The sequence below is a fragment of the Artemia franciscana genome, chromosome 19 (genome assembly GCF_032884065.1).
Source record: "Artemia franciscana chromosome 19, ASM3288406v1, whole genome shotgun sequence".
Classification (NCBI taxonomy): Eukaryota; Metazoa; Arthropoda; class Branchiopoda; order Anostraca; family Artemiidae; genus Artemia; species Artemia franciscana.
In genome coordinates, this window is record NC_088881.1 from 20,294,800 (window position 1) to 20,315,789 (window position 20,990).

The following is a 20,990-nucleotide window of genomic DNA, read 5'->3' on the forward strand; positions in this document are numbered from 1 at the left end:
AGGCTTCCATGCTATTTCCTAGTCCTTCCTCTGACCTCAATTCACGAGATATTATCAGGCAAAGATCCAAAGTTAATCAAAGTAAATTAATGTTATCTCCATTTCATACAAGATTAAATACAGTGCTATGTTACCGGCTGAAATCAGGTGCCCTATTTCTAAATAGCTTGTTATTTAATTGGAAGCTACATCATTCCCCTTTATGCCGAATCTGCTTTACAGCAGAGGAAACAATCCAGCATATATTATTTGATTGCCAGGCTCATAGTGAGGAGACTGTTGCTCTTAAGCGTTTCTGCTCCTTGGCTAAGATTCCAAATACTTATACGGCTATCCTGGATTCTAACCTGCCATGGGAAATTGATCGTAAGATATTTAAGGCAGCAATTGATACCTTAAAGAAGAGAAATATTGTTTAATAAAGATTAAAGCTGGAAGAAGTCAATTTTTAAAAGGACGTGATTTATCCATAGTTTTTGATTGTGCAGAAGAGAGCGGGAATGAGTAGAAAGAGTCGTATTGGTACCGGCCGGCCTAGTGGCCTTAAACTGCTGGGGACAGGTAGCTCAGGTACTCGCACTTCCCACAATCAATAACAGTGTATTATTGTTCATAATTGCATATATTCATTGTTTGCAGACTGGAGGAGAATAGCGCTTCTAGTGGCTATTTTTTTTCTGGAGAAGAAGCCAAAGAGGTGAAAGGACTTATTGTTAGTCCATATACCTCCCTACAATTTTTGGAACTGGAACTGGATTATTTCCGAATTGTGTCCTACTATAATTCTTCTCTTTTTTTCGGCACTAACATATTTTATTCCCACATTAGTGGAGTGGAAGCATTGGTTAGCATTAACGGGTGCGTTTGTTTACTTGTCCAATGGGATTTTTACTAATCGAGGTTTAACCCCTAAAAGATAGCAACAAATACTTGTCTGGCCACGTGTCACTTAAAACGGCAAGATTAATTGCGAATAATAACAACATTGGTCACGTGTAATTATTGTTTTAATGCTATGTGAAGTTTTGACAAGGAAGAGGCTAGGACTTTGGGCCTGTTTCAAATTTTACAGGCAAATACAGCTTCAGCAATTATTTCAGAGCTGGGTAGCCTAATACAATTTGTGTGGCCAGAAGTTTAATTGTAAGATTTCAAATTGTGGTTGTCATTTGCCTTTTTAAGTCATTCCATTCAAGATGCTTTGGATATTTTTTATTGTGATAAATTGTCTTAATGCTCTGAAAAGGGAAAATTATTTCAATTGCATAGGATAGGAAAATTTTGGTAGGCTAATTAATTCAAAGTCCTAAATTAGCCAGGGAAGTGTTTTTTTTTCACTAAAAAATCACCACGTTCTTTGAACTCCAATTATATAGCCCTGTTTTTGGCCCCCTTGATCCAGTTCCTGATTGTCATTTACACTAAATTTCACTTTTTCTGTTACCTATTTATGTTTGCACCAGTTTTACCATTGGGTAAAACTGGTACAAACAGTATTACTGGCTTTCATATAAAGTGAATATACCACTTGATGCCTTTTGTAATGCTGTTTACAAATATAATAATTGCTTCTACTGTAAGTTCAGATTTAAGCACTTTTTGACCTCTTAAAAATGACCTATATATGGGGTCATTACAAATCTGTAATAGTTTAGAAACAAATTTGGGCAATATATTTGCACATCAGGGGATGGGGGTAAAGTGTAGCATATATTAAATATGTAAACTAACCATTGCTTGAATTTTTTAAGTGTGTGCTGTTGCACTGGTGATTTCTCTTTTCATTAAAATTTGATGTGCACAAACACATAAAAAAAAAAAACAGCAATGGATAGTTTACATATATAATATATGCTATGCTTTACCCCCACCCCCCTGATGTGCAAATATATAGCCCAAATTTGTTTCTAAACTATTACAGATTTGTAATGACTCCATTTATAGGTCATTTTTAAGAGGTCAAGAGGTGAAAAAGTGCTTAAATCTGAATTTGCAGTAGAAGAAATTATTATATTTGTAAAGAGCATATAAGAAGGCATCAAGCAGTATATTCACTTTATATGAAAGCCAGTAATACTGTTTGCACCAGTTTTACCCTTGTTTCTTGTTAATATTACTAAGGGGTCATAGTTAAGCACTAGAGAAGTCATTGTTAAATAACATGTGCTTATGTATATATAGCTTTTTGCTACTTATTCTTCTTTGGTTATATAATGCTTGATGTGGTATAAGCCAAGAGAAGGACCTGTAGACCTATAGAAGAAAACCTGTTAAAAAAAGATGATTCTTTGTAATTTACATAATAATTATAGCTTTCTACATGCAGCCCTGCTCTACTTTAGCCCCAACCCTCCTAATATGGAAATCTATAGCTGAAATTACATATTTTCTATTGATTCTGCCAATCTATCCCTCAACCCTTATACCTGTTAATTGAGGCAACTGTGGCAAAACAAGAACTGGAAAAACAAGTAACAGGTGGCAGAAAACATTGGAAATATATAATTTGGGCTATATGTTTGCAAATTAGGCATGTTAGAGGTGAATTTCTTGTTGCTCACATTTTGATTTACAAATAAAGTGAATATACCACTTGATGCCTTTTTGTATGTTCTTTACAAATATAATAATTGCTTATTTTGCTAGTTCAAGTTTAAGCACTTTTTGACCTTACTTAACCCAACAAATTTTGGCAGTGAAAAACATACATTATTTTGTCAAAAATGACCAAAAACACATACCTTAATTGAAAATTTGGCATCAAAGAAGAAGAAATACAGCATAATATTGTAAAATTTATTAATCCAACTTAATTGTGGAAAATCAGTGCTCATAGATTATACAACATGTAAAAAATGGATTAATAATGAAACAGTAAGTTTGAGACCAATGTTTTAAGCTTTCTTATACCCAAAAACTATTTGAGTATACTTTGGTTATTTTCAAGAGCTCAAAAACTTGTACTTGAAGCACTTATCATACCTTAAAATTACCTTAAATTGCAGCTTGGAGCGATATAAGGATTATCCATCCTTGTGATGCTCCATGAGAAAAAAAAGAATTCGTTTGGTGTAGATTGTGGCTGTTAGATTAGACTCTTGTGGAGGACTCTGCAGCTTCCCAATTGTAAAGGAACTCCTGGCAGAGCCATTCCCTATCAAGGTGGGACTTGAACATGTCAATTGAAGTAGCAGAAACTGTTTCTTCAGAGAGCTGGTTCCACATATTGATGATTCTTTGGCTGAAGAAGTGGCTTCTATGTCTACTCGTGGAACGCTGCATGGAGAGCTTCAAAGAATGTCCTCTAGTACCAGAATGCAAGGGCTGTGCAAAGAGACCGGGAAGGGTATTTTTAGAGAGGATTTTTTTGGTTAAAATAATGTCACCCCTTTTCTGTCGGTATGTCAGCGTTGGCAGCTTCAAACGACGTAGTCTTTCTTCGTATGGAAATTTATTCATGTTGGTAACCATCTTAGTGGCACGACGCTGGACATCCTCAAGCAACTTCCTATCTTTTTTGAAGAAAGGGGCTGCTGATGACATTCCAACCTCCAGGCGTGGATGTACAAGCGCCTTATATAACTTCATAAGAACTCTAGGGTGTCGGCTGGAGATGGTTCTTTTTATGATACCGAGGGTTTAATTTGCAGAAGATGAAACAGACTTAGCATGGCTGCTAAACTTTAATTGGTGATCTACAATAACCCCAAGATCTCTTTCATTGGAAACAGCAGAAAGGAAGTTGTCTTGAAGGAAATACTTATGATGCTTGTTATTTTTGCCAAAATGAATTACATGGCATTTGTCAACATTGAAAGTCAGAAGCCACATGTTAGCCCATCTTACTAGACTATCAAGATCTGTTTGAATTGATTGCTGGTCAGAGGGAGTTGCCGCTTTTCCAACTAGTTTTGAGTCATCAGCGTAAAGGGTAATAAGATTTGAAAGAAGGTTGGGTAATTCGTTAATATAGAAGTTGAAAAGTGTTGGTCCAAGAATAGTGCCCTGGGGCACGCCACTTAGTACAGTTGTGGGAGAAGAGAAATGAGGATCATGTTTGTAAAAAATAAAAAAGGGCATCAAGGAGTATGTTCACTTTATTTGTAAATCAAACATATGAACAACAAAAAATTTACCAATTATTAGTATAGCTGCACAATTTTCCCCTGGGTATGTAGGCTTAGTGGAAGGTCACTTATACCTGATCATGTCCCTACTGTTTTTACTTGGTTGAAAAAAAATCCAAAGAAAGTTCCTATTGAAAAGGAAAGAGATCAAAAGTGAGATTGAATTTGTCATAGCTTGGAGGTTTGTCCCTTCAGTCTGTTTAAAGAAAACAGATTCATAATTGAAGCTTTGTTCATTTCAATCTTAGGGATAATCTACATTTGTTACACTTAATTAAATGGCTGTAAAGGGATACTTTTATTTATTTGTCTTGTTTGTTTTCTACATAATTTTTTAATCTTTAAATTGATATACATTTCTTACAAATTAATTAGTCATATCATAGTTCCACTTGCAAGTTTTGACCTACTTTGTAACCCTGGTCTCAAAATTGCATATAAATTTATTGAAGCTAGGAAACATAGAACTCCTCTCGGTTTAAAAGAAAATGGATGGACATAGGTAGGTTTTAATACACTAAAGTCCTAGGGCCATGGAAATTAAAAAAAAACAATGAAGATTAACTTGAAAATTCTGGACATGACATAAATATAACATTCACAAAGAAAAACCATTCACAAAATTTTACTTTTGTGCTCAGTTGCCAACCTGAGCAATTGCCCTAAATTTTTAACCTTGCAAAACATTCACCAGCCAATTCTTATGACCTACACTGTTGTCTGTATATCAAAAATTCATTGAAAAGGAAGGACCACCTTACTAACATTTCTTCCTTTGTACTTATATTTAATGGGTTTAAAAGAAAGCTCCTATGGCTAAGTCAGAAGCCTAGTAAAGGAACAGGTAATCCTTTAGACAGGAAGTGCAATAGGAAGCTAGGGGCCAGTCATCCTATGCTTTTGCATGTCCTTCCTGCTTACTGACCCCAGATTTCTCTAGGTAACCTGTTAAGTTTGGGCCAATTCTGGCTGAACTTGCAGAGTTACATCACTGACCTTCGTCCCAAACCAAATAAACTGCTAATGCCAGAAATTAAACCTGTGCCCTTTGGATAAAGGATTCTCAACCTAGAGTACCAGCCACTTAGGAAGGAACACAAATGTCACCAGAGAACAAAAATTATTTGGAAAAAAGAAAATATTGAAAAAAAAAAAAAATAACTCAAGTCATAGTTGCTCATTGCTGTCCCACAAACAATATGTATTTCATTAAGACAAATAAATTTTTAAACAGGTATTAACAAAACTCCATCAGGGATTGTATTTACTTAAGGTACAATCAGCAATATTAATGCTTAGTTTTGTGATATTCTGGTTCTGAAATAATAAAAAAAGAGAAATTATATGTTCTACTTGTTTTCCACAAGCCCATTTGAGAAAAATCATTTGTAACAACAATATACCCATGGTTGGCTCAGAATCTCTCTAAAATTCTTTAAACAGAAGGAATTTAAAAAAAATTATACTCATCAGCAAGAAAAATATTAACATAACTCTCTAAACTTGGCACTTTTTAAGACAATTTTTAGCAAAGCAAATGCAAAACTTTAATGGTGTCCTATGTCATCTAAAAAAAAAACATTAAAATGTGTCAAATGAATTTTGATGTAAGATGCCTCAAATACTTTCAGTTGAATCTGTGAAATGAAGGGCCAGGTATTCCTTTACATTTTATACAATATATAAAAAGAAAAACAGTTCAAATTTTTTCACAAAAGAAGAAGCTTGATGTAAAAAAATAAATGTATTTTTAACAGAAAGCAACTGACATCAATGAAATCAAATAAAACAAAAATTCATGGAGAATAAATAATATAAGCCATATATTTAACCTATAATGAGGTGGCATAAAAGATTATTTCTATAATTAGAAAAAAACAGTGTTATGGCTTAAAGTTCTGCTCAATCAACAGGAGTTGTATAAGGCCAGAATAATTAAGAACTAAGGCCAGAGAAAAAGAAACTGATAACCAAAAAATAAGGCACCCAAAAATTTCAGGACCCTTTAGAGGGAAAAGAAGTAGAAGTAGGTACTTCAAAATACCTTCCTGGGACATACTTTAGCCTGTAGACACATCCCTGAAAGTTTCATTTTCCTAGCCTAACCTCTTTCAAAGATAGCCAAAAGTAGCTAAAGTAAAATTTTACCCCTACTGTATCTTAAAAATCCAGCTTAAATAGCAATCTCAACAAATATAGACTATATAAAAGGCTATAGGTATTGGCCTAATCATTCTAAATTTTTTCCAACTAATAATTATAGGATGGTTTAGAAACTAGGCCTGTTTGATATAGTAACATTTGACTAACTCACCAATGTGATAGCTGCCTCCCTAAGAATCAACCTTTTTAATAACAAAAAAACTTTTCTTCTGACTCCTTATGAAGCTTAGCCTATGCAAGACAGGCCTAGAACACCAAAAACCCTTTAGATACTAAGGAATATGCATAAGATTACTTACAGGTCACTGAAAAGCTAAGATTATTTCTATTATTTACAGTTTCCTTGTCTTTTCTCTAGACTTAACGATTTCACATGTTTATCCATTTAAAAAAATATATAGCATTGACGTCACAATCCTCAAATAATCTTTTTATTTGGGGGTTATAAAGTGCTAGCCCACGGACAAGTAATCCTGAGCGTTTGTGGGGATAATCCGACTAACCTCTGACGTCATATGTGTCTCAAAAAACGCTTGGATTAATCAGATTAGTAATCGGACAAGTAAACAAACGCACCCGTTTTGTCCTTCTATCGATAGAAAATTCTTCGGGGAGTTGGGTTGCAAGATTTGTTTTTAGCCTAGGTCTATTTTATTTTGTAAGAAATCTATTTGATCTTCCAGTTAAGTTCAATAATTACACTTTTCAATAAGTTATTGAGATAGGCTCAGTTGAACATGCCAAAGGTTGCTAGAAGCATAAAATAAATATATTGTCAATCCAATAGAACTTAGGCCTAGCCTACCAATTAGCTTATAAAATTTATACTGTTCAAGAACAGTATCATTTTATTGTAATCTTCGGTTTTCAGTTTCTTTTCTCTGGTTTTAGTTTTGAAAATGCAATTCCTGTTACTTTAAACCACAACAATGGGTTTTTCCCAAATTTAGGTATTTGCAGATCTTTGAAACATAATAAATGGGGATTTGTCAAAAACATTAAGCTGAAAATACTTTTCTTTTACTTCATTTCAGCAGAAGATCTGTTTTGAAAGCTTTCACTTTTATAATATACAATGATTTCATAGGCCATCAAAGGTCAGTGCTCTCTAGAGGGAAAAGGAGTAGATGTTGATACAGCAAAATTCTAGTTAATTGACTTCTTGCTATCTTGGAAAGGGTTTAGGTTAGGAAAATGAAACTTCCAGGGATGGGTCTACAGGATAAAGTATGTCCTGGGAAGGTATTTTGAAGTACCTACCTTCACTCCTTCTCCCTCTAGAGGGCCCTGAACTTTGATGACCTTTAAAAATATGTGTTATAAAAGTGAAACCTTGTAAAATAGATCTTCTGCTTAATTGAAGTACAACTAAATTGTTTTCAGCTTCATAACTTAGCTCAATCCCATTTTATAAGGTTTTAAAGATATGCAGATACATTTGCTAAATTTTGAACAAAACATTGATATGGCTCAAAATTCTACTCAAATAACAGAAATTGCATTTTCAGAACCAAAGGCAGAGAAAAAGCAACTAGTAACTGAAAATTAAGGTAAAATGTTCAATAAATTTCAATAGGTATAGACCTGTCATGTAGGCAAATTTCAGGGCCCTCTAGAGGGAAAACAACTGGAGGTGGGTACTTTAAAACACCTTCCCAGGACATACTTTAGCCTGTAGACCCATCCCTGAAAGTTTCATTTTCCTAACCTAAACCCTTTCTGAGATAGCAAGAAGTCAATTAACTAGAATTTTACCATTGATACTTCAAAATACCTTGGTACAGGCCTAGATAAGCCCTTTCTCATAATTAAACATGTGAAGGAAACAATTTGTACTTCATAATATGCAGAATACTCATAGTTACCACTCCCTGCATTATTTCCCACTGACAGTCCTAACTCAAGAACTAGAGGTCTCATAGTTACCACTCCCTGCATTATTTCCCACTGACAGTCCTAACTCAAGAACTAGAGGTCATCAGTTGAAACTTGTTATACAGCCTACCCTATTCAGTGTCCCTACTCAAATCTTTTCTAAAAGAATCATCAACACTTGGAATTAACCATCTGTAAAAGCTGATACTTTTGAATCTATAGACATCTAATGAAGACTGGATGCTGGGAGGTTCTCTAGAGAGTGTAAACTCAACTGGGAAGCTATGGATCAGCAGAGTGCACCTGATCACTTGAGACTCCTGAATTCAACTCAAATCATCAACTCTGGAGCTCTACAAGGAGAAATCCTAGATTACTCCAAACTGCAATTTAAGGTAACATATTTTGCATGGGGAGAACCTTTATCTTCACTTCTTTCATTGTTTTACACTTTTTCTACCACATTCTAGCCTAACCTAATTTGTCACTATTTTTCTATTAATAGGCAATACAAGCAATAATTAGATGCACTGATGGTGTTTAATCTGTATATGAAAACAGAGAAAGTGCTTATCAAATCCATGCTTATCTTTCAGTAATTTGCAAAAAAAAATTGTACAGCAATGACAGAAGTGAAGATAAAGGTTCTCCCCTTACAAAACATATTAAGCATGATTCTTCTGCATATTATGAACTAATAATTGTTTTCTTAACATGTTTCCTTATGTGAAGGGACTTATCTAGGCTTGACTGTATTTCACCAACACCTTCCAGGGAAATACTACTACTACTACTAACAACTCACCACAGCACCAAGCTGCCTGAGGCCAACACAGCTACACACACTCCTCCTCCATCCCAATCTATTCAAAGCCTCCCTCTTTACACCCTCCCAGGAACTTTCCATTTACTTTGAATCTTTCTTTATGACATCCTCCCACACCAGATGAGGACAACCTGCTTTCCATTTAGCCCTAGAAAGTTTGCCAAAAAGGACAATCTTTTGCAGTCTGTCATCCTTCATCTGCAGAATATGCCCTAGCCATCTCAACCTTTCTTCTGTTATAGCCCTAGAAAGCAGGATTGGACCACACTTTTTGTACAGCCTACTGTTTGAAATACAGTCAGTCAGCTGGGTACCCAGAACAATTTATAGGCTATTTCTCTTGAAAACACTGTAAATGTTCATCTGCTTTTTGGTACACCCATGCTTCAGAGCCATATTTAACTACTGTCATCACTGTACCTTCCAATATTCGAATCTTGGTTTGCAGACTTATCTTCCTATTCTTCCAAACTTTTTATTAACTGTGAAAAAATACTCTGAGCCTTGACTATTTTATTTTTGACATTTTCACTGCTCTCGCCATCTTTACTAATAATACTACCAAGGTAAGTGAAGCTGCCCACCTGATCTATCTTTTTGTTACCCAACATTACCCTTTTATCTTCACCTATCCCTAGCCTTTGTGACCTAATCTAGCATCTTAAACTTGCAAAACCTCTAAAGTTCATTCATTTTGCTCAAATTTCATCTAGGATGCTTAAATCATCAGCAGAATCTTAGTCCAGGAGAGTTTTTCCTATGCATTTGGTTCAGTGGTCTCCCATTGCCTTTCCTGTGCTCCTTAAGACAAAGTCCATCAAAATGATCCATATAAAGGGGGATAGAACACAACCCACTAGCTCCTGATTTAATATAAAACCAGCTGCTAACCTCATTTCCTACCTTAACTGCAGCAGTATTATTCTTCTACTTAGCACCAATCACTTTAATGTACTTGTCTGATATACAATATAAGGATAAGACTGTGGCTAAAGGGTTTCTATCAATAGAATTATCTATCAACAGATAATTCTTTAGTGCCAAAACTCTCAGAACTAAAAGTGTTACTTTATGAAAAGGATGTAGATGTTTTCTGTGTTTGTGAGGTGTGTCCTAAGAACTCATTGACCAAATTGGTTGACGCACATATTCAAATCCCTGGATACTTACTCCTGAGCAACCTAGATAGTAACCTGTGTTGAAGAGGAGTGGCTATCTACACTAGGCTTGGATTTAAGGTAGATAAAATTCTCACCAAGCAGTTTCTAACCTAATACAGATCTTATGTAATCTAAATTCATCACTTGTGCTTTATGGTGATTTTAATATGCCAGAAGTTCATTGGTTTGAAGGTATTGGGTACTCACCCCCTAATAACCCCTCCTACACAACCACCCAAACCCTTGCTGACAACTTCCTAACTCAGATAATAATGCAACCCACTAGATTTAGACATTCACAACAACCATCATTACTAGACCTCCTTATTACAAATGACCCTGAGAGGATTACTTCCACTTGTTACCTTCCAGCTATTGGCGCAAGTGACCACATATGCATAATGAATGACATTAATATTAACCATAGTCGTGATGATAAACTTAAGAGAACTTTTACCAATTACGCTTTGATCCATGAAGAACTAGCTAATATAAATTGGGATGAGGGATTATCAGATGAGACAGACATTGAATTTAGTTGGAATCGTTTTAAGTCTACTTTACAAGGTGCATGTAGGAAGCATACAAAGGTTTATTGGTCAGATAAACCAAAGACTCTTCCATACCTTCCCAGGAATATTAAGAAAATTATCAGAAAGAAAAATAGAGCATGGAATAAATACATAAAATGCAAGTGTGACAACCATCACAACAAATACACCATGCTCCAAAACAAGCTGAGAAACATGACAAGGAAAGTTATCCAAGACCATGAAGAATCTATTGCAAACGAGTCAAAGAAAAACCCCAAAAAATTCTGGCGTTATGTTACAGCCAACAACCCTTCCCGTCGACGCACCAACATGCTAAAAAAAAATCAGATGGCTCCAGTACTACTGGCCCAAAAGAAATCGATGATTGCATGAATGCCAGCTTTTGCACAAACTTCACCTTTAAGCCACCTGACATTACACTCCCAACCATACCTCCTGTAACAGTACACAACGCAAGTTTCCCTGTAATGATTACTCAAGAAGATGTATTTAAAATACTAAGAAGTTTAAACTCCAATAAAGCTGCTGGACCTGATAATCTCCACCCTCGGCTTTTGATAGAATCTGCTGCTCACATTTCCCTCCCCCTTGCCAGAATATTCAACATGTCCCTGGCCAAAAAGTCAGTACCAAATGATTAGAGAACAGCAAATATTATACCAATTTTTAAGAAACTTGACAAGGATAACCCAGGAAATTATCGACCAATAAGCCTAACCTGAGCCATTTGCAAGGTCATGGAAGGTATCATTAACCATGCTCTAATGAATTATTTAGAAGAAAATACACTTATTAGTGATAGACAACATGGATTTCGCAGGGGCAGGTCAATCGATACCAACTTTATTCAGTCATATGATCATGCAACTAAAATTTTGGATATGGGTAAACTGGTTGACATTATCTTACTTGACCAAGCCAAAGCCTTTGACAAAGTTGAACACTCATACCTGTTGCTGAAGCTTAAAGCTTACCAGGTGCACGAGGATGTGATTGATTGGATTGGAGCATTCCTAACTGGTAGATCTCAATGTGTCATGATCTACACTGATAATGGTGATCCAGTTTTCTCCTCCACTTCCCCGGTTATAAGTGGCGTCCCACAGGGAACCATCCTTTGGCTAACGTTGTTCAGCTTATATATTAACGACTGCACAACTTATCTATGCAACCTTTTAACATTATATGCTGACGACTATAAGCTCATTGGGCCTGCTGAAACTGAAGAAGAAAGAGCCTGCATTCAGCTGGACCTCGACAGGCTATCCTCCTGGTCATCAACTTGGGCCCTACAATTCAATGCAACGAAATGCAAGGTACTGCACTTAGGGCACAATAACCCCCACCATCCCTACCATATAGGGTGTGATCAGTTGGAAGCAGTTGCCGAGGAGAGAGACTTAGGCGTCATTGTGGACAAAGATTTAAAATTCCACAGCCACACTCAGGCTCAGGTTGCAAAAGCTAATCGAGCTCTTGGACTCATTAAGCGCTCTTTTGTAACCAGAAAGTCATGTGTGGTTATAACACTTTATAAATCCCTTGTCTGTCCCCACCTTGAGTTTGGCTTGACTTTGGCCTTTCCCCAAAATAAAATGGACACAAGAGCCCTTGAAAGTGTCCAAAGGAGAGCAACCAAACTGGTCCGTGGCTTAAATAATGTCCCTTACCAGGATCGCCTAGGACCTCTGAGACTTCCAACCCTCACCCATCGAAGATATAGAGCAGATGTGATCATGGCACGCAAAATTTTTAAATCTGGTCACCTGAACCAGATCTTCACCCCCTCCCTGGCTAACAATTCAAGAGGTCACAGTCTTAAGCTTCATCTGCCTGGATGTTGGAGAAGGGAACGACGTGGCTTCTTTTCCATTCGGGTGGTCCCCCTCTGGAATAGCCTATCCGAGTCTACCATCCAAGCTGAGACTCCCCACTCCTTCAAGGCTGGAGTCGACACGGACTGGGAGAGGGCTGAGTGGAGGCTGGACTGGGAAGCTAAGCCAACGTAATTACATCACTCACCACCAGTGAGAACTACAGGAGGTTCTACCACCTTATCTCGCTGGCAAATGCGATTTAAGGTAATAGAATCAGATGCTTGCTCATAATCCATAAAACTAAGGACCAAAGGTGTTTGAAATATAAGGCACTTCTCAGTTATTATCCTAAGAGAGAAAATTTGGTTGACACATCTTCCACCTTTTTTAAAACCATACTGCTCTTCTCTTAAAAATTTGTCTACAGTGACTCTCAGTCTAAACAATCTCATATTACTAAGTAAACTGATACTTACAGAGACCAGACCAATGCCTCAGTAATTACAACACCCACTCTTATCACCTTTCTTATGCAGTGGTTTAATTAAGGTTTTTGTAAAATCATTAGGTACTTCTGCTTGTTCAAAAATCATGTTCATAATCCTCAGTAACTTATTTCTAACCTCAGAGTCACCATATTTAATAAACTGATTTACCACACTATCAGCACCTGTATCACTAGTATTTTTCAATCCTTTTAGAACTGTCACTAATTCTCCCTCACAAAACAAATCTTCCTTCACATCCAAGGTATCACAAACTTTTTATCTTTTTCATATCTTCTCCTGAAAATGTATCTCAGTTTAGTACATTCTTAAAATGTTCCAACCATCTCTCTTTAACTCTTTCCATATTAATAATTGTGGCCCTGTTCCTATCTTTAAATGGGACAAGTCTGGATTGACTACTCCCTCTCAATTTATTAACATGCCAGTTCAATATTTTACTATTATGCCATGTAGCTGCATCTTCCAGATCCTTGGAAATTTTATCCATGGCCTCACTTCACACCTCCTTAGTTCATATTTTAATGCTTTCTCCACTTTCTTTACATTTTTTTTTGTTTTCACATGATCTATCACTCAGATAACTTGTACAAGCCCCTTCTTCTCTTCATTAAACATTGATCTTTTTCACTAATATTCTTAGCTGCAGTCTTAACTTTCTTCCCTAAGACACCATTAGCAACTTCACAAACTATTTTTCTAAAATTATTCCAACCATCTTCCACATTGTCAAATTTTAAACTATCAAGTTTAGTATTCAGCTGTTTTTGGAAAGTTTCTCTCGAATTCTCATCCTGGTGTCTCCCAAAATCATAACTTCCTGGGAGGTAGTTACCCTTCTGAAATTCCAGCTTTAGATTAACCCTAGACACTACTAGATGGTAATCTTTACTTTTAACATCAATAACAGCAGTTCTATATACCCTAGTATTTTGTATTGATCCTGCCAGTCTTTCATTTTCTATAACATGATCAATAAGGTTTGATGTCTTACCATGATGTGAATACCATGTCTACTTATGGGCCATTTTATGACCAAACACCATATTGGTTATAATTATATTGTTATGTATACAAAATTGCAAAAGTCTGTAACCAGTACTGTTTTCTTTTCCTACATACTGGAGCATTCCTAACTGGAAGATCTCAGCATGTCATGATATACACTGATAATGGCGATCCAGTTTTCTCCTCCACTTCCCTGGTCATAAGCGGTGTCCCACAGGGAACCATCCATGGGCCAAAGTTGTTCAGCATATACATTAACAACTGTACAACCTATCTATGCAACCTTTTAACATTATATGCTGATGACTGTAAGCTCATTGGGCCTGCTGAAGCTGAAGAAGAAAGAGCCTGCATTCAGCTAGACCTCAACAGGCTATCCTTCTGGTCATCAACTTGGGCCCTACAATTCAATGCAACTAAATGCAAGGTACTGCACTTAGGCCACAACAACCCCCACCATCCCTACCATATAGGGTGTGATTGGTTGGAAGCAGTTGCTGAGAAGAGAGACTTAGGCGTCATTGTGGACAAGGATTTAAAATTCCACAGCCACACTCAGGCTCAGGTTGCAAAAGCTAATTGACCTCTCGGACTCATTAAACGCTCTTTTGTAACCAGAAAGTTATGTGTGGTTACAAAACTTTATAAATCCCTTGTCTATCCCCACCTTGAGTTTGGCTTGACTTTGGCCTTTCCCCAAAATAAAATGGACACAAGAGCCCTTGAAAGTGTCCAAAGGAGATCAACCAAACTGGTCCGTGGCTTAAATAATGCCCCTTACCAGGATCGCCTAAGGTCTTTCAGACCTCTAATCCTCACGTCATGGCATGCAAAATTTTCAAACCTGGTCACCTGAACCAGATCTTCACCCCCCCTCCCTGGCTAACACTTCAAGAGGTCACAGTCTGAAGCTTCACCTGCCTGGATGTCGGAAAAGGGAACGACGTGGCTTCTTTTCCATTTGGGTGGTCCCCCTCTGTAAAAGCCTATCCAAGTCTACCATCCAAGCTGAGACTCCCCACTCCTTCAAGGCTGGAGTCAACAGGGACTGGGAGAGGGCTGAGTGGAGGCTGGACTGGGAAGCTAAGCCAACATAATTACATCACTCACCACCAGTGAGAACCTACAGGAGAATCTACCACTTTATCTCGCTGGCAAATGCGATTTAAGGTAATAAAATTTACCTAGGCTAGGATACCATCCATCCCTTTTTCTACCAACTTGGGCATTCACAACTCCTAGTAAAAACACTATATTTCTACCTGGGACCCTGTCTATTTGCTCCTGTAAGTGTAAGTAAAATTCATCTGAGTCTTTAGTATCTCTGTCAGTTGGTTCAACAAAGCATATAATGCCATAACTGATACCCTGAAATCTTTAGTCATAAAATGAGCAATTAGTATTCTATTATAAATACCTTTCCTGCCTAAACAAGACTTAGCAGTTTCCTTATTTGTCATGAGCCCTACTCCCTATCTATGTACCCCATTCTTCCTGCCTGAGTAAACACATTCTATATCACCTAATTTCATGCTTTCTACTCCTGGGTATAATTTCTGTCCAATTCAAATTGTCTGAATTCGCTGGTCAAAATGTTGGTACATTTTTTAACATCATAACATTCCAATATATTGTCTTGGTTCTTTATCTTGATGATAAAGTGTGATTTGTTGTTGGTGTTAGATGATGTGGAGATTGATTCTTTTCATGAGAGCATTTTTATGAGAAGTAATTCTTATTTATTTTTGTCTAGGCCTAGTTCAGTAACCTGCAAATACTTAATATGTAGTTTTAATTTTTTTTTTTCCAGTTAACAAAAAAAGGGGCCCTTTGGGATTTTTTTTTGGATTGTAGTAGATATTTATTGAATCAAAGAATTTGAATTCCCAGGCAGTATTTCAGCTGCCATCAACAAGGACATATAGTGGCTGATTGTAAGAATGCAGAAATGTGGTCTTGCTGTGGCTCCAAGGAGCACTCTTCCACCAGGGATGATCCATGTGTTTGGAACATGTTCTGCTTTACATGTAAAATTTCTGGTCACACTTGTTAGTGTCAAAAGCCCTGCCAACGCTCAAACCAATAAACGGGCAGCCAAGTAAATAAATGGATATGTGCTTTCTATCTTGGAACATTAGTAGAGCGTGAATGAACTACCAGTGCTAAATTACCTTGTTTCTAGATATTCTGTTATTTTTATTCAAGAGAATTTTATTACTAAGCTTAGTGTGAATTTACTAAAAGTAGAAGGTGCTTCATCCTTCTGTGTTCCTGCAAAGATGTTAAATAGGAAGGGTAGACTGTCGGGAGGTTTAGCATCGTTTGCACATTCAGGTGTCTGTTCTAGTTTATTTAAGATGGGCGATTGTTTTCCTGCAATTTAGGTTGGGTGTTGTATCTTCATTAATGTGTGTCTGCCAACAGATTATGGTAATGATCAATTATTTTCATTTTCTGTTCAAAAGCTTGGTTCATGTTTAGATAATGTAAACGAGTAGGTTTGCTCAGCATAATTGTTGCTGATTTTAATTGCGACCTATCATAAATAAGGATTCATTCAATCAGCTTGTATGCCAATAATAACAAGTATATTTGGTGGATATTTGACTGTTCTTGCAAAAGATGGCAATTTTACATATAGACACAATTCTGCTCAAACTTCTAATCTAGATCATGCTGCAGCATCCTACAATCTCTCTGCTGAAGTGGTGAAAGTTATTTCTGACTATCAATTATCTAACCGTCTCTCTATTGCATCTATTGTCCAACTGGGCTGGCTACTAGCAACATTTTCAAGGACACAGAAAACCCATAAAAATACCACAGCAAAACGACAACGAAATAAATTAAAGCAATATATAAAACACAAATTTATTATACTTACAAGTGAAATAAATTCTTCTGGCTTCAATTCTGTGAGCCGTCTAGCTAATCGCCCTGTTGGATTATAGAAGGGATGCTTGTATAAACTCTAGACAGGGCTCATTTGATTGGAAATTGAAAGTTCTTGTTCACTTTTTAAGAGCCAAAGAGATCAGAGGGCAACTCCTCATGCCCTTTTTCCCCCAAACCCATCCAACAAAAATTTTGATATAGCCATTTTGTTAAAAATATTTCAAACATCAAATAGCAAAAACTCCAAGGTCGACAAACCCCCTAGGGCCCAGGGGCAGGTGTTGTAAGTTATGCCCTTGGGGCATATATGGTTCTTATAGAAGGGATGCTCGTATCAACTTCAGAAATGGCTTATTTGATTTGAAATTGAACGTTCTAGTCCACTTTTTAAGAGTCAAAAGAGATCAGAGGGCAATTAGCCCCCTCCCCCCTGCACTTTTTCCCAAATACATCAAATAATAATTTCAAGATATCCATTTTCTTAAAAGTTAAAGACCATATAACAAAAACTTTGAGCTCGACACAACCCCCCAGGGTCCAGGGGGCAGGCGTTGTGAGTTATGCCCTGGGGGCAGTTGTTATAAGTTAGACCCTGGGGCATATATGGTTCTTATAGAAGGAATGCTCGTATAAACTTCAGAGAGGGCTCATTCGATTGGAAATTCAAAGTTTTAGTTCAATTTTTAAGAGTCAAAAGTGATCGGAAGGCAAGTATCCCCCCCCCAAGCCCCTTTTCCCCAAACCCATCCGATAAAATTTTAGATAGCCATTTTGTTAAAATAGTCCAAACATCAGATAATAAAAACTCTGGGTTTGACACAACATCCTAGGGCCTGGGGGAAGGCGTTATAAGTTATTCTCTAGGGGCATATATTTTTCTTATAGAAGGGATACCCATATAATTATTAGAGAGGGCTCATTTGATTGGAAATTGAAAGTTCTAGTTCACTTTTAAAGATTCAGAAGAGACCAAAGGGCAACTAGCAGGCAACCAAAGGGCAGGTCGTATAAAGTTCAGGGGTGGCCAAAGGGATATAACCCCCTTCCCCCGGAGGGCATCTAACCAAGAGCCCGGGGGATAATTCTACTCTAGTTTTTATGTTTGTTTTCGATGTTGTAATTAGTACAAAATAATTATATGTAATATAATTTGTTTTCAGTACAGTACCAATGATGCAGTATGTTTCAGACTTTTATAGTGAGGGGAGGCAAAACCCAAACCCTTGTTTATAGTGATTTTTGTTCGTTTCAAGCTTGATTTGCATATTTAATTTAAGTTTCACTCGTTTTAAGATATATTTATTCATTTATATTCGTACCTGTTGTATGTTTATTTTCTATGATTGTTTATTTAATTTCTGTTCGTTTTGGGTATCATTTATTCTTTGATAGTAATTTCTTGTAATTTATTCATTTATATTAGTAATTTTTTCGCTATGATTGTTTGTTTAATTTCTGTTCGTTTAGGTTTCATTTATTCTTTAATAGTAATTTCTTGTCGTTTCTAGTTTGAATTTTAACAGGTATTTGTTTCTGTTGATCTTAAGTTTAGTATGGCCTTTACTTTTCTTTGAAAAACTTCTTTTTCGGAAATTTTTCTTTAAATTAGTTAATTAAAAAGATAAACGTAGATACCTTTGATAGCCAGATTTCAACTTAATTTTACAGCTATGTTAAATGGTTGTTCGGTTAATTTTGTTGTTTTGGAATGGGAATTAAACCTCATTATTATGGAAACATGCTTCAAATAGTCACTGGCGGATCCAGGGGTAGAGCAAGATTTTTTCTGGTGCCCTATCGTGTTTTTTTACCTTTTTTCGAGTTAGATTTGTAAATTTCGTCAATTATTGACACCTTTGTCACATTGCCCCACTCCGCGATTTTGTGCTAGATCTGATTGATCAAGATTGATCAAGCCTAAGAGTTTTTGTATTCGTCACTATATGCTTGTAGTTGAAATTTAGTTTCTTCAAAAATCTTTTCAGGATTGGAGTTTTGGCTTCCTTTAAATTAATTATGATCATTTTTGATTATGAATAGCCATAAGATGTCTTTTATGTAGTAAAACTTAACGCATTAGTTTCAGTCAGCCCTTGGCCAATGGCTTATTGGCAAACTCAGCCATGTATACAGCTATAAGTAAAACTTATGACTTTTTTTCCAGGTAGAATGGAAGCTACTGAGGATGTAGAGACTTCCTCTACCACGACTAGCAGTATTGTTGTAAAGTGGTCTGGAAAAGAATACAGAATTGAGAGCGTCACTTCAACTACCAAAGTTTCTGATTTGAAGGCTCAGATTTTTGAATTGACTGGCGTGCATCCAAGTCGTCAAAAACTACTGAATTTGAAATACAAAGGGAAAACACCTAATGATGATGTTTTACTATCATTGTTGCAGCTGAAAGCTGGAACAAAAATCATGATGGTTGGCTCCTTAGAGCAGGAAATACAAACTATTACTGAAATTAAAGTTGACCAAACAAATATAATTGACGATTTTGATATCAGCGAAGAAATTGCGTTTGAAAATAGAGAAGAGTATTTGGCAAAAGTTGCTAAACGAGTTGCAAACTATGAAGTCAAAATCATGAATCCTCCACGGGAAGGGAAAAGGTGTTTGGTTTTAGACATTGACTACACATTGTTTGATCATAGGTCAGTAGCTGAATGCGCGAACGAGCTTATGAGACCATTTTTGCACGAATTTCTTGCAACAGCCTATGAATATTATGACATTATTATCTGGTCAGCAACAAGCATGAAGTGGATTGTTGAAAAAATGAGGCTTCTAGGAGTCCTTGATAATCCAGCCTATAAAATAATGTTTTTCCTGGATTCAGGAGCGATGGTTTCTGTACACAGTGAAAAATACGGGGTAATTGATGTGAAACCATTAGGAGTAATTTGGGGGAAATATCCTCAGTATGGACCTCATAACACGGTAATAATTGATGACTTGCGGCGAAATTTTCTTTTGAATCCTAAGAATGGCCTTAAAATTAAGGCCTTTCGAAAAAGCCACTTAAACAGAGATAAAGATAGGGAATTGGTACATCTTGCTAGTTATTTAGTGAAAATTGCTACTTTAAACGACTTTTCTGTTTTAGAACACAGTGAGTGGTATGAGTATATACAGAGTGAAAAGACAAAACGTTGATTTTTTTTTTCCACAGCTTTATCTTGATAAGCATTCATCCATATGTTTTTATTTTATAACCGATTTTTATATTAAATTAGTCAAAATTGACAAATTACGCTCATTTTTCATTGCATTGGAGTAACTCATCTATGTATATTTTTTTACTTGTGTCAATCTGAGTTGTGTCAGGATGGATCTCAAAGTATTTAACGAAAGTAAAACGGCCAAAATTTCATTTTCAGCACTTTCAACTAATTATGTCTTATTCCAGAACATGGCAACAGGAAATGTTATTGCGTATTTACATCTTGTTGAAACTTGTTGAAAGAAATAAAAATCAATAAGAGTATAATAAAGTTTGTAAATACCAGCATGTGTTTTGAATATTTAATGTTTGAGTATTTGAAAATGAAAACCCCAGCTAAGAAGATGGACAATGCAAAAAGAAAGTGAAGATCGACGTGCGACGGGCCTGAGAAATCACAGAGAGGTTGTAAGGGGAAATGCGCCAGTGAGAGCTAAGAAGATTAAGAAGTACAACTTTAGAAGCTGAGAAGACAACTGGCAGAAGAATCACTAGATGAAGAGAAGATATGCTTATAGATAGCATGAGAATGCGCGAAGCAAAGCAAGCAAGCAAGATGCCAAGAACATTGAGAAGCGCGATAGGCGATGCAGAGAAGACAAATAGCAGAAGAGTCACAAGAGCAATGATCCTTACGATTGGAGCATGAACGGATGCAGCATGTACAAGGAAGAGCCGAATCGTGTGGCAACATCACTGCATTCGAAACTCTCGAACATGGATTACTGTCAAGGATGACATGAAAAAGCAGAGATAGAATTGTAAAGACGATTTATGTGAGTAAATAATTGTATGCGTGTCAGTAATTGATTAGGTTATTTGCATGTCTTTAG

General features: G+C 36.5%; 2 protein-coding genes across 12 annotated transcripts in view; one reads left to right on the forward strand and one right to left on the reverse strand.

Annotated features, from left to right (window-relative positions):
• Positions 1–6,693, reverse strand: part of LOC136039397 (V-type proton ATPase catalytic subunit A) — an 81,360-nt gene extending 74,667 nt beyond the window's left edge. Inside the window, exon 1 of the mRNA XM_065723097.1 lies at positions 6,590–6,693. The gene's annotated coding sequence lies outside the window, so the exon portion shown is untranslated. The remainder of the gene's footprint in view (positions 1–6,589) is intronic.
• LOC136039400 (ubiquitin-like domain-containing CTD phosphatase 1) lies at positions 824–20,184 on the forward strand. Of its 11 annotated transcripts, none has more exons than XM_065723109.1 (3): positions 6,888–6,948; positions 8,388–8,560; positions 19,096–20,184. In XM_065723109.1, the coding sequence occupies exon 3, from the start codon at positions 19,101–19,103 to the stop codon at positions 20,088–20,090; it is 990 nt and encodes a 329-aa protein (XP_065579181.1). In that variant the 5' UTR covers positions 6,888–6,948; positions 8,388–8,560; positions 19,096–19,100; the 3' UTR covers positions 20,091–20,184. The 11 variants fall into 11 exon arrangements, with proteins under 11 accessions (XP_065579188.1, XP_065579178.1, XP_065579183.1 ...); XM_065723115.1 differs by having other exon boundaries at positions 19,100–20,184; XM_065723108.1 differs by having other exon boundaries at positions 6,889–6,948; positions 8,291–8,560.
• Positions 20,185–20,990: the final 806 nt, after the last annotated feature.